The 24,608-nt window shown below is 49.0% G+C and overlaps 8 protein-coding genes across 8 annotated transcripts; 4 read left to right on the forward strand and 4 right to left on the reverse strand.

Moving 5' to 3' along the window:
- On the reverse strand, positions 1-2,010 carry BDV59DRAFT_184689 (pyruvate kinase-like protein). Its single transcript, XM_073690726.1, has one exon. It carries the CDS (start codon positions 1,820-1,822, stop codon positions 137-139), a length of 1,686 nt encoding a protein of 561 aa, XP_073545042.1. The 5' UTR covers positions 1,823-2,010; the 3' UTR covers positions 1-136.
- Positions 2,011-5,031: 3,021 nt separating this feature from the next.
- On the reverse strand, positions 5,032-6,433 carry BDV59DRAFT_204466 (putative integral membrane protein (Pth11); the record flags this gene model as incomplete). Its single annotated transcript, XM_073694470.1, has 6 exons — positions 5,032-5,374; positions 5,435-5,530; positions 5,583-5,962; positions 6,035-6,102; positions 6,151-6,207; positions 6,262-6,433. The coding sequence occupies 6 exons, from the start codon at positions 6,431-6,433 to the stop codon at positions 5,032-5,034; spliced, it is 1,116 nt and encodes a 371-aa protein (XP_073545043.1).
- Positions 6,434-8,968: 2,535 nt separating this feature from the next.
- Positions 8,969-12,205, forward strand: BDV59DRAFT_184692 (catalase/peroxidase). The gene has a single exon (XM_073690727.1). It carries the CDS (start codon positions 9,606-9,608, stop codon positions 11,817-11,819), a length of 2,214 nt encoding a protein of 737 aa, XP_073545044.1. The 5' UTR covers positions 8,969-9,605; the 3' UTR covers positions 11,820-12,205.
- An 818-nt stretch (positions 12,206-13,023) lies between these two features.
- Positions 13,024-14,969, forward strand: BDV59DRAFT_195042 (major facilitator superfamily domain-containing protein; the record flags this gene model as incomplete). The annotated part of the gene is made up of 5 exons (XM_073692491.1): positions 13,024-13,184; positions 13,256-13,869; positions 13,935-14,187; positions 14,236-14,358; positions 14,408-14,969. The coding sequence occupies 5 exons, from the start codon at positions 13,024-13,026 to the stop codon at positions 14,967-14,969; spliced, it is 1,713 nt and encodes a 570-aa protein (XP_073545045.1).
- A 926-nt stretch (positions 14,970-15,895) lies between these two features.
- BDV59DRAFT_184694 (amino acid permease/ SLC12A domain-containing protein) lies at positions 15,896-18,429 on the forward strand. Its single transcript, XM_073690728.1, has 2 exons — positions 15,896-17,009; positions 17,154-18,429. Exons 1-2 carry the CDS (start codon positions 16,519-16,521, stop codon positions 18,331-18,333), a joined length of 1,671 nt encoding a protein of 556 aa, XP_073545046.1. The 5' UTR covers positions 15,896-16,518; the 3' UTR covers positions 18,334-18,429.
- A 1,440-nt stretch (positions 18,430-19,869) lies between these two features.
- Positions 19,870-20,847, forward strand: BDV59DRAFT_204470 (uncharacterized protein; the record flags this gene model as incomplete). The annotated part of the gene is made up of 3 exons (XM_073694471.1): positions 19,870-20,023; positions 20,139-20,554; positions 20,611-20,847. 3 exons carry the CDS (start codon positions 19,870-19,872, stop codon positions 20,845-20,847), a joined length of 807 nt encoding a protein of 268 aa, XP_073545047.1.
- Positions 20,848-21,600: 753 nt separating this feature from the next.
- BDV59DRAFT_204471 (uncharacterized protein) lies at positions 21,601-22,097 on the reverse strand (the record flags this gene model as incomplete). The annotated part of the gene is made up of 2 exons (XM_073694472.1): positions 21,601-21,714; positions 21,771-22,097. 2 exons carry the CDS (start codon positions 22,095-22,097, stop codon positions 21,601-21,603), a joined length of 441 nt encoding a protein of 146 aa, XP_073545048.1.
- A 1,085-nt stretch (positions 22,098-23,182) lies between these two features.
- Positions 23,183-24,273, reverse strand: BDV59DRAFT_209775 (uncharacterized protein; the record flags this gene model as incomplete). The annotated part of the gene is made up of 2 exons (XM_073695451.1): positions 23,183-23,665; positions 23,752-24,273. The coding sequence occupies 2 exons, from the start codon at positions 24,271-24,273 to the stop codon at positions 23,183-23,185; spliced, it is 1,005 nt and encodes a 334-aa protein (XP_073545049.1).
- Positions 24,274-24,608: the final 335 nt, after the last annotated feature.

Here is a 24,608-nt window from a genome sequence, read left to right on the forward strand (position 1 = left end):
CCATAGAACTGAAGACGATGAAGAAACCCCACGCGAAGATAATGGTCAATTGAGGCTGTGTAGGGCGTAAACACCATTTTGACTGGGAATGGTTTGGTTGCCAAGAAGTAATACGGGCTTCCCATCAGCGACAACTCTATAGCTCAGTCACATCAATCGTAATCCTTCCTTCACCCCGACTGGTACAGCTCAACATATTCTCGCATCTATCCTCTTCAGGTAGTGCAATACCCCTATGGCAGACAGAGCCCTCGCTGTAAGGTATCATGCACGTCCCACAGTTTCCATTAAGACACCCCGAAGGGACATCAAAGCCAGCCTCGCCCAACACCTGCAGAAGACTCTTCTCACTAGGGACTTGCAACACCTTCCCTGTCTTTTTCACTTTGGCTTCAAAAGGATCTCCCAGGGGAAATGATGGTACGCCAAAACTCTCAAAATAGGTTTGATCCGATGGGTAGCCGCGGTCCAGCACTAGCTCACGAGTTTCCATCATTAATGATCGTGGTCCACAGCAATAAATTTTCACTGAACCGTTAACGCTATTGCTGGACGGCGGAATAACCTCCTTCGGATTGAGCCTTTCTCCATCATATTTCGAATAGACTATCGTTTTATTTTCCGGGAGAACACTCAAGTAGGGTGTCTCCAGCCGACTTCGTACGGCATAGTGAACCTTCACGTCGGCCCCAATCGCTTGCAAGTGTAGAATCGCTTGGAGGAATGCAGTAACTCCAATTCCTCCGATGATAAAAATGTGCTTTCCATCTGCCTTCAAAAATTGCATTGGTCCAACACTTGGGTTTCCTTGGGCGACATCTAAAACGTCACCAACTTTGGCTTTGTCATGGAGGTACACCGATCCGCCTCGAGATGGCTCCTCCCGTGCGATGGCCAATTCAATGGTTGAATTATCGCAATGAACAACAGAGTAAGCTCGGATGAACTGAGGAAATGGTCCAAACCGTATTAGGACATTTGCGAAATCTGGAAATGTAGAACCAGACCCATTCAGGGTCTCCAAATGAAAGGCAGCAACTCTAGGTGTCAGTGATGCTTTGCATTTAATCCTATACTGTTTCCATTTTACGGTTGGCGCAATCTTGCCCACAAGACGGAACGACATATCCTCAGTTCCCCTTGCGAGGCGATCACGGAAGAGACCGAGGATCTCTTTCCCAAGACCCGGAAGGTCGCTCAACTCCACCAATGCCTCTTGGTTAGTCAAATCATCATAAAGATATTTTTGTATCTGTTTGATTGACCATGTAGGGTTTATCCGCTTAACCAGCTTCATTTTGTCCCCTCTCTGAATATAACCCTGCTGAAGGACTCTCAAGTACCACCCCGTCCGACCCGTTTGCTGGGTCCGGATCGAAGCCTTTGGGAATCTGAAGCGCCTGTTTAGTTTGTAGCATGGCTGGCGGGGCTCGCTGATTTGTACGAAGGCTTCATCTCCGATCTGAAAAATATCCCCGATGCAGACATTGGACTCGTGGAGGTGGGTAGTCGAGATGTTCTCGCCATATCCCCCGATGTGGAACAGGTCAGAGCATTCGGGAACTTCTTGGTTCCATGTTGGATAGTGGCTGGCATCGTATTGGTGCAGGGCCTTATCTACCCCACCGTGTAGTACATAATACTGTTCGTCCCCGACAAGACCTGTGGGCGTAAGAAAGATCTTGCCCTCACATGGAGATTTATCAATAGCCGACTTGACAGATCCAGTTTCAAGAGGCTTGATCTTGCCTGTTCGAACACACAATAGAACGTCATCGGGGGGTAAAGGGGCTGCAGGTAGGTTCTGGGAGAACAGCGGCATGGTTGTGAGCAGTGATAATTACGACTTTCGGAGGTGGCCATAGATTGGACGTGACCGCCAGTAATAAATACTACTGCTGACTATAATCCGTCAGCTCGGCAATGTTGGTACCTCGTGGCCCCCCTTTGTGAGTTGTCATAAAAGAGGTGCGCTATTAAGTTGACTTGCCTATTCCCCGCCACAACACTAGAAAACGTAATATACCCCATCTATCACTCTATTACTTTCACAATATCGGGGTTGTGAGACTTTTTACCGGAAAGTTCATGGAGGAAGGGCCGCTTGCAATGTAAAAGTAATATTACGTCCCAACCAAGATTGTCCGTTGACTCCAGGCAATATAGAATCAGAGTCATATTGGAGGGATTCAAGAGAAGGAACACATGGACAATATTCGCAATATCTCGTCCTTATACTGCTATGCCTTGATTTGTAGTGTCCTGTAGAGGGGTACGTTGTGAAATAAATACCATTCTACCATGCTTACAACTGCAGTCTACAAATCAACAGTTACTCCAATATCTGTCAAAGAATGCCCGAAATAAGATGGGAATCGCTCTCCTCCGGCGGGAAATCATTGTCAAGAATACTGATAAGCAAATCTCGGACCTTGGTGTTCGCCTTAAGGCACCGGATGACTGACAACTCCATGTTGAAATTTCACGACTGGGTCAGCTGAATGTTCGCGTTTACGTATATCAAGCCCCAGATTAGCTTCTTTGGCATATGAATTTACCCTAGAGAGTATTTGGGCTCTCTAATGTGGAGGAGGGGGCCCATATAATATTTCATTTATACCACTAGGCAGAATGTTGACATATCCTTGCGCACATAGCTTCGTCGAAGTACAATAGTAATTTATAGATTAACACCTATATATGTTCAATAGTCGACCCCCGACTCATTCGTCGCACGTTCTTTCGTGAATAAACTCGTGGCTGGATCGTCCAGAGTTTCACGGAAGTTGGGTCATCGTTATTCAGCACTCATATTTTCACTCACAAGGTAGCATCTGGACATGAGCAGCAACATCATTGTTAATTGATTACCATGGTCCAAGAGAAGAAGCTTGTTGAGCAATATCTATTGCCAAGAGCTGATGAAATCTTTTGCCTGGATGCAAGGAATTCCACCAAACACAACTGGTACCATCATCCGCATAGCAAGAGGCAGCGGTTGCATTAGGGTAACCATATGTTTCAGGAGCATCTAAGATGGATGTCATAAGGGCAAATGTATCATAGAGGATAACCGAAGCCTGGCATAGCAAAAGTTAATTCAATACTCTACCACGGATAGGCTGCTGAGACTTACATCCCTGTGGTGTCGCCGGAATTTTTGCACAAAGTCCCGAATCGCTTGATTGAGGACTGGCAGATAAATATCAAGTTGACCAACAGCATAAGATCCCTGGCTTTCCCAGAAAGGACTGCGCTGAATTGGAGGGACGTTCAAAACCAAGAATTTGCGCCCGCCATCTCGATACAATTTTTCGAATAGCGACTCATACTCAGCTGCCCACACAGAAGTAAAATTCTGAGGGTCCGAAAACCACCATGAATTTCCCGCACTATATAAGAATTAGCAAGAATGGCTTGCCAGCACGTGGTAATTTGTAATGGAGGGCATACTCATTTACTCCAATCCATGACCCAAACAACGTGTCGGACGGTTTCCAAGGCGCGTAAGTTGGCCTATCCTTATATATAGAATCAAACTCCCCAATCTGGGAGACAAGGTCATAGGGATATCCCGGATTTGCCACGATATCGTTGTCGAGGGTTGCTCCGCCAACCGCAAGGTTGTAGTTGAGGATTACAGTTTCGTTGTATTGAGTAGTCAGATATCCAATCCAGTTAACACCACCCGTAGTGGTTCCCTGTCCTTTATACCATCATCAAAAGTAAGTCACTTGTGAATGGGGTGTTATAGGGAATATACATACCAAGTTCAGGGTTGCCCATGGGATTTGATGGGGATGGTTGCTCCAGGCTGGCGTTGAAACTGGTCATGGAGTATGAGTCACCGCTACAGATTCGTGGATAGTGATGATGTTAGTATATATCTTCACAGGCTGGTCAATGGAGAACGGAACAACGCACAATGTGAAGAAATAGAAAGGTGCTCGGTGTCGTGAGCCTTCTAGTGCTGATACAGCCGTCGCGCCCAGGTATGTCAATGACAATAAAAAGACCTTCATCATGCTCACTATTGGAGTTCACCTATAGATACAATACTGTGAACCACTAGCCTGCGTCTCACTTGGTTTTCATTGTCCGTTTTATAACTACGATAAACTACCTAGGAGCTAATATATTCTGCGGGGCTAAGTACCGGAGAATCGGGATCCTCTCCTATTGGTGTGGTGTGGTAATTTGTTCCCCGGGGGTGTTATATTCAATGCCCGATAAGATAGCCCTTGATTGAAAATGGGGGAGCTGCAGCAGTCTTGCCATATATTATGAAGCGTGATAGAGGACGTAGGTATAAATTCTAGTGCCAACCCGTTGCACGTGGGTATGCGACAAACCAGGTGACGGCCTCATAGATGGGATATCTGCCATTTTGAGCGCGGATAGATCCCCGTAGTTAGGGCGACTAACCCACAGCTGTCGTGTTCATTAATATGAGGAACTTTTGCCGATGCCCAATTACGGAGGTAGGTCCGTAGTCGTGTGCACAGACAGGCCTAAGTAGATGGTAAGCTTCTAACTCATACATGCAATGGGCACTCAGAGACTATTTTCCCTGCTGTAATGTATACGTTATTTGGATATGATCAGAAAACATCGGACTTTTCCCTAACCATTTTCACTAAATCCTCTTTCCCGTATATGAATACGCCAATTATCGCTCATTCACAAATTCGACCATTGACACACGAGCAGCAATTCTGGACAAAGATAACTCTCCTATGGCACCAGAGCCTTTCAGTGGGAGTATTGATGTTATAGAAACACCGTTGACCACAGTCAAGCAAGTACATCAATTAAAACATCGGCCAGCAAGGACGTCGGGACGGGCAAGAGAGAAATAATATATTATTAGAACAGAAATAATGCAGTCCTCCGCAACTGGTACAAAAGTAAGTAAATATCCCATACTATAGTATACTCTCCAGAAAAGACAGCACAACCTCCGTAAACGAAAAGAGGTTAGAGATGGTATGATGAGAAATTTGCTGGGTAATTCATGGAGTCAACCCAATATCAGTGTTTCTGTTCGTTATAGCTCACTGTAATATTGGTTGACTTCGCTATTGATGGATCGTTGGCAGCATCATGAGAAGGCGCCATTGCCTGAGTGCTATCCGACCCACTTGGCTGCTCTGGATCATGTGAGGTCCACAGGGTATCTACCCCAGAGATGTAATCCCAACCACGTCGCCGCTTCTTGGTAGATCCTTTAAGTGGATAACTGCTGTCGCTTCTTGGGGTTTGCTGCGCACTGTTATCATCAATGCTGGAAAACAGCTGTGGGAAACTCTTAACGAGCAGGGGCCGCATGGTAGGGAGGCAAGCACAAATAATACCAACATTGATCTCAACCATGCTGTAGGTACAACCTTAGCGGGTGTGTTTGTACTAGAATCTGATAGAACTGTGGACATACCACCATTTGGCAATAGTTACCTTGTACCATGTAAAGTCATTACTGTGCATGAATGGGACCATTGTCACGATACGGATTATCGCGACGACACATGCACTGAAAAAAACTGTCAGTAATCTCGTGATCATCTGGACACCATAATACATACAAGGAACCCATGACAAATAGGATGAGAAGCAGTGTTCTTTGCCTGAGGGAGGCCTGGAGTGTCCAGCATATCTTAATCGGTAAAATTAAAGTGGCCAAGTCTGAAAAGATGTTGAAGGCAGCGTTGGCATAAACGAACGAAAGCTGATCTATACATTTTGCTTGATCCATAAGGGTGATGTCCCACATGGCGCGTACAGGAATACAGCCAATGGTGAACAGCAAGATGCTCAGAAGACTGTAGGCTGCAACGAAAACCATGATTGCGTAGGTCAAGCTGCGAAACTTTCTCTCTGGACTGAGTCGAAGGTAGAAGACGAGAATAGCTGTCTTCACGAACCATACCCCCAGAGCATAAACGTCCTCTTCAGCGAGATCGTACTGTAATGAGGGCATATTATTAGCTCTTGGCTGAAACATTCATCGGAACAACTCAGTCAATTTAATACTCACTTGCTTGAATAGAATAACATCGTCAACGTGGAGATTCCATATATGAACACCATAGCCGTTTCTAATGTCTAGCTAAGTCAGTACCGTAATATATCTCACTCTTCACTTCAACATACTGATGATACTCAGGATAGCAAAGATCCATGCACAAATTTGGCCTAGAACACAGAGCCCTATATACGACACGTGAGAGTCTGGCTAACGGGAGGGACTTCATGAAAACACACAGTCGTCCAGGCCGGTTGCCCTGAGGAGGAAAGCACGAGTGTACAGACGTGCTAGTAATATCACTGTTGCAGTCGCACACATCGCAATACTGACGGAGTAGATTTCATACTCCTCGCCTGCGGGGTTTTTGAAATTGGGAGTTACCCCTGGTGGGGGAGGTGCTGCTGGCATTGTGCTGGTATTCATGATTTGAGGTCAGGTCGATTGGAAGTAGCAACGCAGGTTTAATCAATCTCCAGTATGTTACGGAGGCTGAGTGGGATTAAAAGACATGATGTCTTCTCATTCTTTTCATATCGGGATACAAGAGCTCTAAATATATGGCAGGAGAATATTGTCAATCCTAAACTCTCTTTGTAACTGGCTAGCACTTCGTGCTCTCCCTGATGTATCCCTTGCGCATGATGGTTGATATGCTTAGACAGACCACAAAGAAAGGTCGATCATTGACGCCCAGGAGACGATACGACGGTACATGGCTTGCAGCCGATCAATACAGTACTACTGCCCCGGGTGGCATGCATCCGATCACTAGACGAAAGCTTTCCTGATACATTGCCTTCCCATCAATGGGAAACTATAGTCCTGAATCGTCGTATTCTACTCCGGAGCAAGCATCTTAACGGCAAAATGCCTGTGCGAGCCCGAGCGGAGGATGATCACCATGCCAGCTTGAATTTCCTTGTCGTGTCAGTAAGGCAGCCGCATCTAAGGCTGGCGATCTTATGCAGCACGCATATGAAGGATTCGACGATGGTCCCTATTATGGCATCCGATGGGTCTGGGAATACAGACCTTGAAGTTTTGCTGGCTTGAGCGTCTGTGCACATCCTACTGTCATGACACTACAAAAAGGATCTACTGGCAAACTTGATAGCTCCTAGGGTTTGCTCCCGAGGATATGGTCCCCGGTAAGTTGTCATTGGCCCTGGTAAAGACTCTTAGTTTCATGCTTGCATCGGTAGGGTTGGTACCGGTAGGGTTGACCGGGTTTATGCAGCCCCGGAAACAATAGCGTCGCGTCTGAAGTGCGGTCTATCACATCTGGCTTGGATTCCGTTTTCCCAATGAGGAATGCCAGACTTGGCGAAAGCAATTCATACTCTTCTCCTACGGGTTGTACCTCACGGACCCTAACTGGAATACGAATCAAATTATGATCGGGTCTGTAAACCTACAAGCGGCCTCCAGCACTGCCTTTGCACATCCCCCAACACGCTTAGGGCCCAAGAGCTACAGCGAGAACCCTTTGCAGGATGTCATACGTTCCGACAGAACATACATACATACTGCCTACTTCCACAACCAGAATTTCGGGATTTCTGGAAAAATTACAGTTGAGCTTCGTTAGCAATTGACACTTCTTCATTGAGCGGCGGTGAAACCACAAAATCGGCCGCCCACCCACAGATATGGGCAGCCGCTATAATTCATTCTCTTTGAGACGCCCAATAATATCTCCTCGTGTGCGGTCGCAGCCACCGAGGAGGTTTAGGGGAAGGCCACTGTGGAGAATTTTTTTTTTCCGTGCTCCCGTGAGATTGCACTAGTTACTGCGTACTGAAAGGGTCGGGCCCACAAAAACCCAGTGCCTTTGACAGCTTCACTATAGCGCACTCCTCAGACGTACGCCGTCCTAGACGTAAAAGCTCTAGCAGCTTAAACAGCACCCTGCGCCTGATTGTTTAGGCAGACTCTAAAAAGTCCTTCACCTCACAACTGCGGCATGATGCATACTGTGACGCGACCGGGATGTGATATATTAACTTGGAAGATAGTGATGGTAGGGAAAAGTATGGAAAAGACCTGGGAAATATTATGATATATTAAAATGCTGAAGGTTACTTTGAAATGACTCCAGGGTGCTCTCAACGACCCTGCGAATTTCTTGATGGGGGCTTTGAACCTTGATCATTCAACAGTATCCCCAACAGCCGGCCTGTAGGCTCCTTTTCTACTCCTTTCACTTTCTTAATTCCCTTACTTCCTCGGCATGATACCCATTGCCCTGTAGCCCCTTTTTGCAATGTCTATAGAGGAATCACGAGGCTATTGCGAGAATTTCTGAATCAGCGTACATAAAAGCAGTGTCCAAGGGATAATGCTTCTCCCTACAAGGCTTGCCTCACAATTGACGGCATTCACCCCCAGTCCTGGACGAGTATATGCGGTTGATGGATTTGGTTGCAATCGACCTCTTTCCAATAGTTCGAAACATGGGAATGTGTGGCACAGTTCTCTGGCTTGGTCCCTCTGGGAAGTTGGTGGGTTCGTTCCAGGTGCTGAAAGTTAACTGTCAGATCCTGGGATCCGCTTAAGGTGTGCTGATTGCTTGCGGAGTTGTTCGAGCATGACCGAGGTTGACTGGGGCTTGTGCTGCCTGAATCTTCAGACATATATAAGATCGTCTTAGCCCGGTCAACACAGTATTTCCATAGAAGGATACTAAGTCCGGGCCGGAATGTAAGTGGTGCTGGAGGAGCAGTGGCAGTACTCCGTAGATCGCAGCCAGTAGCCCACGCACCTGGAGACGAAGAGGATATGCGTGGTATGAGAAATTTAAGTGTGACATAGCTAAAAGAAGCCTACTGTTGTATATGTCTCTCGCATTGTCCATAATGGATAGGGAACCAAGAATGCATGCCAAAACGCCTCATGGTCACGTGATAAATGATCTCGCACAAACATGAAAACAAAACAAGAGTGCCCAAGAACAGGAGTGAGATGTCAAGCAGCGGTAAAGGTGCCCAACTATCATGGCATAGATCCTACTGGTTCTGACGCGATGCCTCACAGCAGACCGATCGTCCTGCATCACCACAATCATGCCACATGCTGTCGAATCAGAATCCGCCCTCATCACAGCAGATGGTGGCACATCGGGGAAGTCGGAGAAGACAGCACCATCATTCCACCTGGACGTTTAGGGCCCCATCATCATTGGCAGCCCATCGCCAGCATCCGACAAGGCACGGAAACGGTGTGCTTTCCAAACCAATCATGGAGAAGTGAATAATCACGCAGAGATGTGGGTGCCGGGGAACTCCTATGGACTTCTCCTCAATGCGGGGGTGATCGGTTTCCCCCGCTTCTCGCCCACTCCAGCATCATCGCCACCCCCCGCCCATCTTGAGCTCGTTACTAATAAGTTCGGGGCTAGACTTGAATGCTGTGTCATTTATATAATTGACCTGCCGTGACTGGTCAGGGGTATCTTTCTGCTCTCTTCCTTCTTTTTCTTTGGTGTGTCGTCCTGCCATCATTTAAACTTACATACTAGTTTTCCTCTCCCCTCCTTCACCTCTCTATTCCCTCCTATCCTCTGAGACCTCTTGACGATAACATGGGTGAAAGCAAGTGTCCCTTCAACTTCGCGGGTGGTGGTACCCGTAACAAGGATTGGTGGCCCGATCAGCTCAAGCTGGGCATCCTCCGTCAACATACTGCCACCTCCAACCCCCTAGATGCCGATTTCGACTATGCTGCCGCGTTCAACAGCATCGACTACAATTCCCTGAAGAAGGACCTCAACGCTCTGATGACCGATTCGCAGGACTGGTGGCCCGCTGATTTCGGCCACTATGGCGGCCTCTTTATCCGTATGGCCTGGCACAGTGCTGGTACCTACCGTGTCTTCGATGGCCGGGGCGGCGGTGGTCAAGGCCAGCAACGGTTTGCTCCGTTGAACAGCTGGCCTGACAATGCCAGTCTGGACAAGGCCCGTCGTCTGTTGTGGCCCATTAAGCAGAAGTACGGCAACAAGATCTCCTGGGCCGACTTGATGATTCTGGCAGGCAACGTTGCCTTGGAATCTATGGGCTTCAAGACCTTCGGTTTCTCCGGTGGCCGTGCTGATACCTGGGAGGCCGATGAATCGGTCTACTGGGGCGGCGAGAAGACATGGTTCCCCCAGGGTAACGATGTGCGCTACCCCAACGATGACATCTATACCCGCGACCTGGAAAATCCTCTGGCTGCGTCCCACATGGGTCTGATCTATGTGAACCCGGAGGGTCCCAATGGTATCCCCGACCCAAAGGCTGCCGCCCGTGATATTCGGGTGACCTTTGGTCGCATGGCCATGAACGATGAGGAGACCGTCGCTCTCATTGCCGGTGGCCACTCGTTTGGCAAGACCCACGGAGCATCTTCCGGTGACCACCAGGGAAGAGAGCCTGAGGCTGCTGGGCTGGAAGCGCAGGGTCTCGGATGGCACAGTACCTATGGCTCCGGCAGCGGCCGCGATGCCATCACCAGTGGACTGGAGGTGACCTGGACAAAGACCCCGACCCGGTGGAGCAACAACTTCCTCGAATACCTCTTCAAGTTCGACTGGGAGCTGACCAAGAGTCCCGGTGGCGCCAACCAGTGGGTGGCAAAGAACGCTGAGGCCATCATCCCTGATGCCTACGATTCGTCCAAGAAGCACAAGCCCCAGATGCTCACCACTGATCTCGCGTTGCGCTTCGACCCCATCTATGAGAAGATCGCGCGTCGCTTCCTGGAGAACCCGGATCAGTTCGCCGATGCCTTTGCCCGGGCATGGTTTAAGCTGACCCATCGTGATATGGGACCCCGCGCTCGCTACGTCGGACCTGAGGTGCCATCTGAAGTGCTCATCTGGCAGGATCCCATCCCCGCGGTTAACCACCCCTTGGTTGACGCATCGGATGTCGCCTCTCTTAAGCAGGATATTTTGAACTCTGGCGTCGATCGCTCCAAGTTTATTTCTACCGCTTGGGCTGCTGCCTCGACCTTCCGCGGCGGTGACAAGCGTGGTGGTGCCAATGGAGCCCGCATTCGCCTGTCCCCACAGCGTGACTGGGAAGTCAACAACCAGCCTTGGCTGAAGGAGTCTCTGGCTGCCTTGGAGAAGATCCAAAACAGCTTCAACAGCTCCCAGTCGGATCGCAAGAAGATCTCCCTGGCTGACCTTATCGTCCTCGCAGGCTGCGTTGCCGTGGAGAAGGCTGCCCAGGAGGCTGGTCATCCCATCAATGTTCCATTTACTCCCGGTCGGATGGATGCGTCTCAGGATGAGACTGACGTCGAGTCTTTCGGCCACATGCAGCCAGTGGCAGACGGATTCCGCAACTACAGCACTCCCATGACCCGCGGTCGTGCTGAGCACTACCTCGTCGATAAGGCCCAGATGCTTACTCTTTCTGCTCCTGAAATGACGGCCCTGGTTGGCGGTCTCCGGGCCCTGAATGCCAACTATGACGGCTCTTCTCACGGAGTGTTCACCAACCGCCCTGGCTACTTGACGAACGATTTCTTCGTGAACCTCCTTGACATGAACACGGCCTGGAAGGCCACCGATGCCACCGCGGACTTCTACGAGGGAGCTGACCGCCGATCCGGCAACAAGAAGTGGACAGCTACTCGCGCAGACCTCGTCTTTGGCTCCCACGCCGAGTTGCGGGCCATTTCTGAGGTGTACGGAAGCTCCGATGGAGAGCGGAAGTTTGTCAAGGACTTTGCCGCCGCCTGGACTAAGGTGATGAACCTTGACAGATTTGATTTGAAGAGGGATGCGGTCCCCGCTCGTCTGTGAATTATTCCATGACTGACTGATGCTGTTTTTTATCCACGCGTTATTGTCGATCCATGAGACCGCCGTTATTGTTGAAACCCCCTTTTAGTGCGCTAGCTCCGATGGGATTATCGCCATAAAATTGATATAAATTATACGCACACCTGTTTGTTTGTCCACATATTTTGTGATGATTTTCAATCAAGGTGAATAATAAAATTGGATCAAAACCCCAGTCTCAGCACCCCTAGAAGCCTGACTGTACGTGGTATCGCTGAAAATCTTCGAACGTGCCTCATTGCGACATAATTCCTGGGAGGCTGCGGCATCCTCCGATGATCGGATTCAATTACGTGATTCCCTATTTCGCCGTAGAATTATTATTCATGCCAAGAATTATTGTCGGGAGTTCGACCAATTCTATACATTTTTAACCGTCACAAGCTCCTACTGCGTAGAGCAAAAGTTCTCTTATTACCATTCTCCTTGCATAGCTGTCGTACTGGCCGAGAAGGAAAAAAAAAAAAGCTCTTTGACATAACAGTCGTTTATCGTCTCAAGGTATGAGGGAGCGTAAAGCGTGAAGCGTGGACTCTTTGTGTCGTTAAAAGATTCTTAGGGCAGCTTGGCACGTTCTAGAGCATCACAGTAACCAAAAAGGCCGGACTGTTTCGGATCAAAACGTACTATAGTTCTGGTCAACTTCCATGTATATGTCCTCGGGATTCATGGGCAGACAGACGTACGATAGATTTTTCAGGCCGTCTGGTTCTAGAGTCTTGGAGAAGCTGCTTATGCTGCAGTAGAACTGACTTCTTTTGCAAATTCTATCCGGCAACGCCTGAATCAATCGGACACTTTCATCTCCGAGCTCCTTGGCATCCTGAACAGCCAACGCCACGGGAGTGCCCAGAGCGTTGTGGAACTCATGATTGGGCCTCCTTCAGCCTGGCCATCTTATCTGATCGTCTGATAGGGGAGTGAGACATCGCGTATTTTGGATGCTCTTGGCTGCAGAATAGTGCGATGGTTTCAATTATTAGAGGAGACCATGCCCTGGGATTAATTTCCTCTCTTGTTGAATCTGCTCCCAAGGCATACCGTCGCCGTGTTTGGTTTTTTTCACGCTTAGCCTTCATATCTTTGAGCTGCTGCGATGCAGGCAGAAGCCGGATCCAACCTGGCCAGCCATAGGGAGGAGGAGCGGATGCCTACCTATGTCAACATGGAGAAGGAAACTATCCAAACAAGAGGCACGAACGAATTTCTCCCAGGGAATTCTGATGATTCAGATAAAGATTCAACTGATTTTCAGGATGGTATTCAACGGGCGAGAGCTATCACCTCCACCTGGTCGAAGAAGACTATGTGGACGATGTTTATATTGTGTGTATCTGCCCGTGCCTCATTTCCACTGATTCCTTTCATGCTCAAGATTGTTGATTCTTGCCACTCAGGTTGTATTTAGTCTCCTTCGTCGATTATCTCTTGGTATCCATCCAAGGTGCCCTGAACCCGTACATTACCTCCGAATTTCACAAGCATGGTCTCCTTACCGCCGTCAGTGTTGTAGCTACCATCGCCGGTGGTTCATCAACATTGACGCTAGCCAAAATAATTGATATCTGGGGTCGCCTGCAAGGGTTTGCTTTCATGGTTTTGCTAGTCATCGTTGGCCTTATAATGAAGGCCGCATGCAAAAACATGGAAACGTACGTGGCAGCACACACCCTGTATTGGGTCGGCCATCTTAATATGATGTACTGCATAGATATCATGCTGGCCGACATGACAACTCTCAAAAACAGAATGCTCGTTCTCGGGATCAATGGGACCCCCAATATTGCGAGCATTTTTGCCGGTCCAAAAATCGCCGATCTGTTCTATGCCAATCTGAATTTTAGGTGGGCGTTTGGAGCATTTGCCATAATCCTCGTTGGGGTGTGTATTCCGGTCATGCTTATTCTCCTAATCATCCAAATCAAGGCGGAAAAGGTTGGAGAGCTACAGCGAGAGAGTTCTGGCCGCACCAGATGGCAATCTATCCGGTATTATTTTCTGCAGTTTGATAGTGCGTCCACTCTGTCCTTCCGTCTACGATAGTATCTGCGTTGCTAATTAACTTCTCCTTACTAGTCGTTGGTATCGTTTTCATCACTGCAGCTTTCTCGCTAATATTGCTTCCCTTCAATATCGCTGCATACGCCCCCAAGGGATGGGCCAGTGGTTACATCATTGCAATGGAGGTTTTGGGCGTGGCTTTCCTTCCAGCCTTTTATGTGTGGGAGAGATTTTTTTCTCCTGTGCAGTTTCTCCCCTGGAAGTATTTGAAGGAGCCAACCATCGTTGGCTCGTGTCTCCTATACGGAGTCATGTTTATGTCCACATTGTATGTATGGTGGACCACCTAGACGATCCTATCACTAACGTCTGCAAGCGTTTGGAACGCCTACTTCAGTTCTTACCTTCAAGTGGTTCATCGGTTAGACATAACGACCGCAAACTACGTCCTCAATGCGTATTCCCTCACGTCAGCCGTTTTCAGTCCTCTTATTGGCTTGTAAGTACCCCCGATCTTACTCTCTACACCAGCCATCTAACGTTAACAGGCTAATCCGAGTCACTGGTGAATTTAAATGGACCGTCTGGGCGGGAATCCCGTTGGTCCTTCTTGGAACTGCACTGCTTATTCCTTTCCGGCAGCCCGACACCCATGTCGGTGTCCTCGTTATGACCCAGATTCTGGTCGGTCTCGGAACCTGCATCTTTGTGGTTTGCGGGCAGCTTGCCATTATGGCACCCGTGACGCACCAAGAAATTGCGGCTGTCATTGCGGTCTGGGGGCTTTTCGGGTCGGTTGGTGCCGCGGTTGGCAATGCCATTGCCGGCGCCATGTGGACCAACATCTTCCCGGGACAGCTGTACCAGAGGCTCCCCGCGGGCAGTAAGAACGAGACTGCGGCGATTTATGCCGACATGGTCACGCAGATGTCGTTCGCGGATGGGACTCCGGAGCGGCAAGCTGTCGTGGGCGCCTACGCCGATGTGCAGCGGAAAATGGTCATCACGGGAGCATGTCTTGTCCCGCTTTGCCTTGCCTGCGTGATCTTCTGGAGGAATATCAACGTGAAGAAGATTGTCCGCGATCAAACCAAGGGCAATGTGTTTTAAATAGTTGTGCCGGTGCGTGTAAGGGTACATACATCCCTGCTGCACTCCGAGGCATTGGGGCATCGTCTGGTTCACGGGTAAGCGCCGTGAAAAATTATTTAGCCTCACTTGGCCCTGGTCCTTCCACAGGACTGGTTCCTTCATTGTGATCGCCAAATTTGCGGTTAGGGAAGAGAGAATGTATATATCCACGGGTGGACTGGCCACTTTGTATGTCCTATAGTACTATTGCCCATACCCAGAGCATGGCAATAGAATCTGTAGGGACCGTACGAATTTAACACTGCCTGACCGCCATTTTTTGAGTCTGCAGACAGCTCGATAACTCCTTTTTACGCATGCGCCAACATAGGACCACGCAAATCACGTGACTTCGCTTACTTCCCCCGTTCCACGAGAGCATTGCATGGAAATACATCCATCCCTACGGGGGCAGAACCTCGGAATGTCGGGCTGTGGTGAGATAATACGCCTATAATAAATATTCCTGCGGTACCAGGAGAATCTGCACGACATCATTTCTTCATCCATCTTCCGTCTGGGAGGGTTCAGCTTTCGGTCGGTCGGGCGCTGCAAGCCATTCACGCGAAAGTCGTATTTTTGGGTTGGTTTGCCCCTAATGCGGCCATGGTGCATCTCTTGGGGGCCTGAACCGGCGACAGAATGGAATGCTGAGACGCGATAAACTGCTGGAACCCGGCAGTATGATATCATACTGCTCCACTGGGGCACGCGAGTGGCTTGCGGGGCGGCGCCGTTGTCTGCATTAGGGAAAGACGGGACACCAGGGACTTTTAGCGCCTCTTTCGGGAGAGCCAGGTGGTTGTTCTTGGTGAGTTCCTTCGGATAAAGGCTCTTCTTGACACGGGTCAATAAACTTAGTTGCCCCTAGTGCGCGCTTTTCCCAAAATGAAGTGGTCAGACTCAACCGTCTTCCCCCCCACACGAGCAAGTTCAGGCCAGGGGAACGGTGCGGTGGCGGATTTGAATGCCAGACCATCCTATCAGAGCCCTGTCAGATGGTCCCAGACTCCCCCCAAAGCCCCGGAGACACGCCAGTCCCAATGAGGTCTAACCCCCCAGAGAGGCGCAGCGCCCCCCTCGAGCATAGACGTATCAGACAACCCTAAACAGTGTCGTTCAACATGGTCGTAATCTTAAGTGCTCCGCATTGGTCCCTCGTATCAGCCAAAGAAAGGTCTTGCCTTCAGGTCCTATCGGGATTTTGATAGGTGAGCCAAGTTAGCTGGAGTCTGAGATAAAAAGTAGCCTGCGAGATGGCAGATCGAGGTCGTATTGGCACCCATGCGGCCTTATTATCTCGGATCGCCCGTGGTTCCCCTGATGTCTTCTATTCGGTTTTCTTTGCCGTTTCTTGCTACTTTTTCCCTATCTCACTGGATGCTTTCCTTTTTGTCGCCTGTTTGGCAGCCGTGCTAATCGAATTGACCCAAGAGAGGTCACTCTTAAAACCGCCAAACTCATTCTCCTGGACGTTCCGTCGGCCTTTTCGAGTCATTCTACGCTCCTAGTCGACCATTTGCCCAAGATGGCACCACCCGACGAGAAGCACGCCGGGTTCGACCGGTCCAACTCCGCCGATGCCGAAAGTATCCAAGTCGGCGAGAACATGGGGCACCTCCACCGACGGCTCAATAACCGTCAGATCCAGCTGATCGCGGCCGGTGGCTCTATCGGGACTGCCCTCTTTATCAGCATCGGTGGTGGTCTTGCCAAGGGGGGCCCCGGTAGTCTGTTCATTGCGTACGCGGTCTATAGCTGCGTGCTCGCCTTCGTGAACAATTCCATCGCCGAAATGAGCACGTACATGCCCGTGTCCGGTGGCTTCATCCGCTTGGCGGGCCACTGGGTAGACGATGCGCTTGGATTCGTCGCTGGCTGGAATTTCTTCTTCTACGAGGCCTTCCTGATCCCTTTCGAGATCACAGCTCTAAGCTTGGTCCTCTCTTTCTGGAACGACAAGGTTACAGAGCCGGGACCAACGGCTGGAATCTGTGCTGCAGTTATTGTTTGCTACGCGTAAGGGCCATTTTCCTGGGGCAGCGTTCGCCGTTCTCGAACGACTCATACTTATGATCCACGTCCCTAATTACCCCTTTCCCCAACCGGGTTGGACCCGTGATCCAAAGTAGTAAACGCTAACTTGTGAATGTATATCCCTAGCGCTCTTAACATCCTTGCCGTCAGGTTCTACGGCGAGTCAGAGTTCTGGCTATCCGGCGGCAAGCTTATTCTGATCTTCATGCTATTCGCTTTTACATTTATCACCATGGTAGGCGGCAATCCCCAAGGCGACGCCTACGGTTTTCGGCACTGGCGGGACCCCGGGTCCTTTGCGGAATATCACACAAAAGGGGATCTCGGACGGTTCGAAGGCTTCTGCGCTGCCTTGTGGAGTGCCTGCTTCACCGTTGTCGGTCCGGAGTATATCTCGATGGTGTCAGCCGAGGCCCAGCGCCCCAGCATATACATTAAGTCGGCCTTCAAAACGGTGTACTATCGGTTCTGTATTTTCTTCGTCGTCGGTGCCCTCGCGGTTGGAATTGTAGTCGCCTATGACGACAAGGCTCTCCGTGAGATCTACTTTGGTAACGGCGACAGTAGCACTGCAGCCGCCTCGCCGTATGTCATTGCCATGGTTAACCTAGGTATCGGTGTCCTACCGCACATCGTGAACGCGTTGATTTTCACTTCCATCTTCTCGGCCGGAAACACCTACACCTACTGTGCAACCCGTGCACTGTACAGCTTGGCCCTCGAAGGTCGCGCCCCCCGCTTTCTCCGCTACTGCAATAAAAACGGTGTTCCTGTATATTGCTTCTGTATAGTCATGCTTTTCCCGCTGCTATCCTTCCTTCAGGTCAGCAGTGGTTCAGCTCAGGTCATCACGTGGCTGGTCAACCTTGTGACGGGCGGTGGCATCATCAGCTTCCTGATTATGTCTATTACCTTCCTGAACTATTACAAGGCTTGTCAGGTCCAGGGCGTCGATCGCAAGACGAGGCCCTATTACGGATATTTCCAGCCGTATGGAGCCATCTTCGCTCTCTTCGTCCAGACAATCGTTGTGATCTTCTATGGATACAGTTCCTTTACCCCGTGGAGTGTTGCTAACTTTTTCTCCAACTATACCATGCAAATCGTGGCCCCTTGCCTCTTCATTGGATGGAAGCTCGTTAAGAGGACGCGCTACGTTAGACCTCATGAAGTTGATCTTGTCTGGGAGCGGCCAGAGATTGAGGCATATGAGGAATCCATCACAACACCGCCAGTTGGATTCTGGACAGAAATGGGCCAGATGGTTGGTATTCGACGAAGAGTGAAAACACAAGTTGATGCTTAGGCCGGTGAATGGCTGTTTCTCACATTGACTGTATGTAACTACAAAACAATGGATAATTGTTCAACATGGTGTCTCAGGACCTGGTTTTGTGTGCACATAAGCTGGTGACAGACTTCGTGAAGTTAAGAGTCCACACTGAAGGTAAAGCATTAAACAAGATCCCCATAGCAGATGAGAGGCGTTAATAATTGCTTCCACACAAAATTCCAGCTTTTAGGCGCTGCGAATCTCTGCCTTTTTCGTTTGCCATCGGTGTCCCAGGTGGCAACATGTGTTTACCATTCGTAGCAGCCGTGGTTGCGTCCGGCGGTTGCAAACTGCCAAGGCCGGACATTAGTTCCTTCCATGTCGAGCCTCCGTTGGACTTGCCGTTTACATGCCCCTGTTGCGTCATGGCAGGCGCAATCAGACACTCTTTGTTTGCAAGATGCGACTCCCCGGAATACCAAATACCTCCTGCAGACACTCCTCGTCTGGGAGACTTATAAACGAAACAATGCCTTCCACATATTCCATACCATGTTCGCTTCTGTCGGTAATTCATTCCGCCCACTGTACTACACCCAGGATGGAAGCTCAGCTAGTACGTATCTTCTCTCCCGACCCCGTAGGTGAATCTCACTGCTAAATTATCCCATAGAGCAGCGAACAGATAGAACCGTCTGCTATTCCCAGTGACATCGCTTCCTCTCATGTGGACACCACAGAAACACTGGCCTTGACAACCGCCTCGATGGAGACTCTTCAAAGTGCTGAACAGCGTGAATTGATGGGATTGGTTGATCGCCTTCGTTGCGCGGGACTTAGTTCGGTTTTGCAACTACCCCAAATCGTTGTTTAGAGCTCTGTTCTCGAAGCAATCACGGAGACTCCGTTTCCACGCAAGGAGAGCTTGTGCACCCGATTTGCGACACAGATTATCCTGAGACGAGATTCGGAGTCTGCCATATCCTGCAAGATTATCCCCGATAGTAGTCGGCCTGAAGACGAGCAAGTCCAGCTTCGAACTTTTTCAAACTCAATCAAAAATTTTCATGAGCTGCCTTCTCTCATTCGCGATGCAACAACGGCGATGGGGCTTGATGCGAGAACTCGGTTGGCACATATTGAGAAATCGCGGTGATGGCGAGCACCAACTGTCATGTATGGAGCGAAACGTGCAGGAGCATGTGTTATTCGATACGCTGGAGCTTACAGATCGCTCCCCAATTATGCGAAAGGCATCGACTTTCTTCGCCACCGATTGAGTCAAGTCCTCTTCAACACCTTAGGCGAGAACTCCCCATTCTCAGGGACGAGCTCGATAACATGGTAAAGAGTACTCGCACAGCGCTTCAGGCAATGAGCAGCTGTCGGGTCTCACTACCAGATCAACGAGCGTACCTGGCGAGCGTTTTCGGTTCTGCATACGACTTAGCGGGAATGGGTATGAACGGCAACTAGGATGATGCCTTCTTTGGAAATGTCAACATTGACGTGCCTGTTGGCGAAAAGGGTGGCTATCGATGGATCAGGGCCATCGTACAACACCTCAACATGCAGTTCGCTGAGCAAATGAACCAGCGTGGGAATAAATACTACATCCGAGACACTATGTCTGAGAAACCCGCGGAGCCAGAGGAGAAGTCCACACCGTTTGCCCTCACTCGCGAGGAGGCCATTAAGAGAGTGATTGAGATACTGAAGCGAAGTCGGGGCCGAGAGATCCCTGGGACTTCACTCCGATGCTAATCAACCATTTGTTTTGGGAACAATCCGATGGATGGAGTGAGATTGCACGAGACCACACATCAACACAGTCGCAGCCACATGCAAGCAGTTCGTGCTAGACGTGCTAGATCACATTGCTTCTCCGGAAATCAAATCTCGGCTTCTCAGCTTGACAGTCCTTGCGGCGCTAGAGCGTACCCTCGAGGAAGCCTTAAAGGAACTACAGAAAATTGATGATGACAAGCGGCGTCATCTAATTACTTACAACCACTATGTCACAGATGCTATTCAAAAGGTCCAACATGAACGACTTTCGCGCAGGATGAGAATGCTAACCCCGGAAGCAATGGTGGAGGTTGATCAATACCCTTGGGCCAGCGGAGCAGCATACGAGAGAAAGACGTACATCCATCCTGACCACCTAGATGACATCCTCACACGGACCGTTGAGCCGGACATGGACAAATTTTCAGCACAACAGGCGCTTGATGCACACGATGCATATTACAAGGTATGGTCACATGGAATCCAAACTTTGATTTGACTTGATTGCTAATAGATATATAGGGCGAGAAGAAATACTTCATCGACGTGGTCACGAAACAAGTCATTGAGCGCCATTTAGTTACTCCACTGAGTCATATTTTCTCGACACAAGGTTTGGCCCGCTACACAGAGCAAGACATACATTTCTTGGCATCGGAGCCACCTGGGACTGAACAAATGCGTAAGCACTTGGAGTGCCGACTTAAGATGCTGGAAGAGGGCCAGCGTGTATTCCAGTTGGCAATTGGCCGAGTATAATGTCTGTATCTGGCGCGTATCAGCTGTTATGGGGTAGGTCACTGTATATTCTAATAGAACAGATATTCGTTGCTATGTAACATGATGCCCGCTTATGTGACTGCACAATCACATTATTCTTCAGCGCCACCCCGAATTTTACATATGCCTCCTAGAAATAGATGAACGGAAATTGGCTAAGCCTGCTACTGCTGGTCAGGTCCCCAGCGGTGATGACATTAGAACAAACACTATCGTTTGTGCTAGGGCTGACAGACTGGGAAGATAAAGACATGCTGGAAGAGGGGAATCCGCCATCTGGTCAAGCTACTCTTAACGGCATTTGGCCGAGAATTTCACCGTCTTGACCAACGAGTTTGATGTACTTGTCTCATCAGGGCGGCGTGGTGAGCTACGGCTGACTAGGTGTTCAAGCGAAAGGCTGTTAGATTAATTGACTGTAGTGGCAGCATTATATGGAGCAACAGCGGATAGGATATAAAAAATTCAAACTGGGAATTTCGCATGATGGTGAGAGATAACGGTTGCTTCTTTCTGTCCATGCCTGAGAAAAAAGGTTTAAATTGTGGAATGACCAAAAGTAGTAACACAAGATACGATGACGCTTTATGACTGACTTCCTGTATCCTTCCTCCTATGATAAGGAACTTACTTTTATAAGCGTAGGTCGGAGTGTCACGTATTCAATTCCTATTGACGGCATAGTCATTATATTGAGCCCTAGGACATCATAGTGTGACAACGCAACAATATTTAGAGCCCATTGAATTTGTAAACCATGTGGGCCTTTTCAAAGCTGTCGCCTTTTACCACTACCACCCGTCGAGTCAAATATTGGTGCGAATCGATAACTTCGAATCCCCATACCTGGCAAATGATTAGCTTTTAATCCAATTTACCCCACAAAAAGTTAGTTCCATTACCTGCTCTGCTGTCCACCCAGCCTTCTCATTTCGTCCGAAGTCATGAATGTAAAGATCCTTGCCGTCGTTGCCAGCATTGTCACCTGCGAGATGGGGCTTCCCTCCTCTCAGGAACTTTAGGGCTTCCTCCTTCTGTCCCTCGGAGGTAAATTTGGACTGTAATTGTACATCTGGCACAAGTGAATCATCTTCACACTTGATACCGTTTATAAACTGACTGCGTGTAAGAGTATCGCCGTAGATATGGTTGCTGCGCTCCCGTTCAGCCCAATCCATAATACGCTCCTCAGTTGAGCCTCCAATCCCCCCAGTGAGCGTTTGATTCATTGTCAGACGAACAGTAGGAGTTCCAGTGGATGTCGATGTCTCGGGGCTAGAGCTAAATTGCAGAGTAAGCGTGGCAGTACCGATCGCTTTACGCGTCAACCACCCAACGCCTTGCTAAGAGATTTCAGTCTAAAGGGTGTGGTTTTCTTATTAGAAGGAGCCATACCAGCTTAAGTACCGCATCCATTCCCTCGGTATGTGAACTATCCTATATGAACAATTAATTCCGTGTTCAGGTGCTTAACATGAAGCAGGTATAGGGACGGTTTTACCAAGATCCAGGACCCTTTCAGGGTTGGGAGTGTAATATCTGCAGGGACATCCATGTTGTAACTTCCCGAGACGATAAGGATGATACAAGAGTAATTGCAGATCTATTTCAATTCAATGCTGCCTTGTCCAAGGACGTAAGCCTTCTTTGGAGAGTATTTTGTTGTTATATACTACGGTGGACCCACATCACATGCTTGAGGTCCTGCCGAGTCCTATAACCTTTCACATGTGATGCATCGTCTTTGAGGAACACAACCAACATCCTACTCAAGAGTCTACTACTTGTTGGATATCTAGGTGAAGAAATTGGATTTTTAGGTCAAATTTCCATTTTCTGGCATTCGTGGAAGATCTTACCACGGTACCAGAGATAAATCGATGGAGTGGTCAGGTCAATGGCAGCTCTTGGGTATGCAGTGTATACTCGCCCTGATTAACGTCCTTGAGGCACCATTGTCAGATTGGTAGACCCGAGCTGAGGTAACATCTGGGGAAATTAAATTCACATCCACGCAATACGTATTCCAATAGTAGGTGGAGATGAATAAGGGGCTTCGGACGACTCTCCCAATTCAGCCTGTGGGCCCACAACCTTGGGACTTGGTATACAGGATAATGATTCGTGGTTTATTCGCTTTTTGTCGTAGATGATGTGATATGCTGTTGGGGTAATGTGGATTTTTCAGTTGCAAGCATATCTAATTCATTCAGAGGGCTGTTGTGAGAGAAAGGGCAGCCACTCAGCGGCTTTTTGATAACATCTCATCTGCATGAACAACCCAAACCATTATATAAGTAGAACTCGACCAACCCTATACCCATTCATCTTCTTCAACTAGCTTGACTGTCTCGGCTCCCATAACACTGACGGGCCTACCTATCTGCTGCAGACGCCGCAGCTCCTGTTCCTTCATCACTCTCGCTGCCTTTAGCCTCTCAGGAACGATTCGTTCGCGATCTGTGGTGATTTTCCATCCTTCCAATCTGTCTTTGCCCAATGCAAGTAGAGTCTTTCTTTCTACCAAGCTGTATTGGCTAGGATCATCGCGATCAAAATTGAACGGCTCCTTCAGGCCCACCGGAGGGTTCGTAATAATCCGGGGGATGCGCAAGCTATTCTTGGAAGCAGAATGGCACATGAAAGGGTGCATCAGGATAACATCTCCAATACTCCCTGTCATCTCATGAAACTCATCACATTGGCGGATCAATGACAGATAGAAACCCAGGCCTTCGTGTTGCGCCTTTTCACCACGAGGTACCATGCGAGGAGAGACTCCTTCTGGGTGCTCATACTTGCGCAGACGGTCGTTAGAATGCGAACATATGTACACATGCCAAACAGGACGATGAAACACCTCCATGGTATTAGGAAACTTACCAAATGCTTCGCGATCCGTGATATTCCTTGCGGACAGATCATCGTGCCTCCTCCATGTTCTTGTATGTCAGTGAAAATCGGAATGACTAGTAATGCTTGCTCCGGCGAATCGAGAAAGTGGACGAAAAAGTCCCCGTCAACATGCCAATTGTCCAGATCGCGGGGATCTGGCCAGCGGCCTTCCCACTCATCTGTTCCTAGATTGACAATAAGGCCATCACCCCATTCAGATGATGCTTCTGTTACTCGCTCCTCTCCACCGCAGAGTTCGCAGATAGCTGCCCAAGCTTTCGGCGCGAACTCACGTACTGGCTCTGATCTGTGGCGTGGCATATTGATACGCTCTTTCTTCCAGGTCGTCTTGTCTGTTGGCGAATATCCAAGTCGTACCCAGACACTGTCTGTCCACTCGGTCGCCTTTTGACGGGAAAAACAGTTACTAATACGCACATAGCCATGCTGAAGGAAATGCGCCTTTTGCTCTTCAGTCAGCCTGTACGGGGACTCATCCTTGGTTGCCATCGCTTATGCCTGTCAGCCCTTACGTGTCTGAATGCTTTCGTTCTGGAGAGCGGGGATATAAATACAGGCTTTATAGCCGGCATGTTAGTCTATTATTGCCACACTGCGCGTAATTCAGGCTAAACATGGTAGTTTTGACAGTCCGACTAAAATAAAACCGTAACGGTGTCCTCTCCCTTGCTCGGACATCCCACCATTCTCAGCAAAGATACAAACAGCTCATCCTCTAGCTGACTTGCTCTCCGTCATTCAACTTTGATGCCTCTGAATCAGACGAAGTAGGGTACGTACACTAGACGTCACAATAACTCCAATGAATACAGCATTATATCATA

This window comes from Aspergillus ambiguus (genome assembly GCF_047715705.1).
Source record: "Aspergillus ambiguus strain CBS 117.58 unplaced genomic scaffold BDV59scaffold_33, whole genome shotgun sequence".
Taxonomy (NCBI): Eukaryota; Fungi; Ascomycota; class Eurotiomycetes; order Eurotiales; family Aspergillaceae; genus Aspergillus; species Aspergillus ambiguus.

Coding starts and splice junctions, on each gene's coding strand:
- BDV59DRAFT_184689 (XM_073690726.1), bottom strand. CDS start 1,822: ATGCCGCTGTTCTCCCAGAACCTACCTGCAGCCCCTTTACCCCCCGAT.
- BDV59DRAFT_184692 (XM_073690727.1), top strand. CDS start 9,606: ATGGGTGAAAGCAAGTGTCCCTTCAACTTCGCGGGTGGTGGTACCCGT.
- BDV59DRAFT_184694 (XM_073690728.1), top strand. CDS start 16,519: ATGGCACCACCCGACGAGAAGCACGCCGGGTTCGACCGGTCCAACTCC. Junction 17,010..17,153: donor GCAGTTATTGTTTGCTACGC/GTAAGGGCCATT, acceptor GTATATCCCTAG/CGCTCTTAACATCCTTGCCG.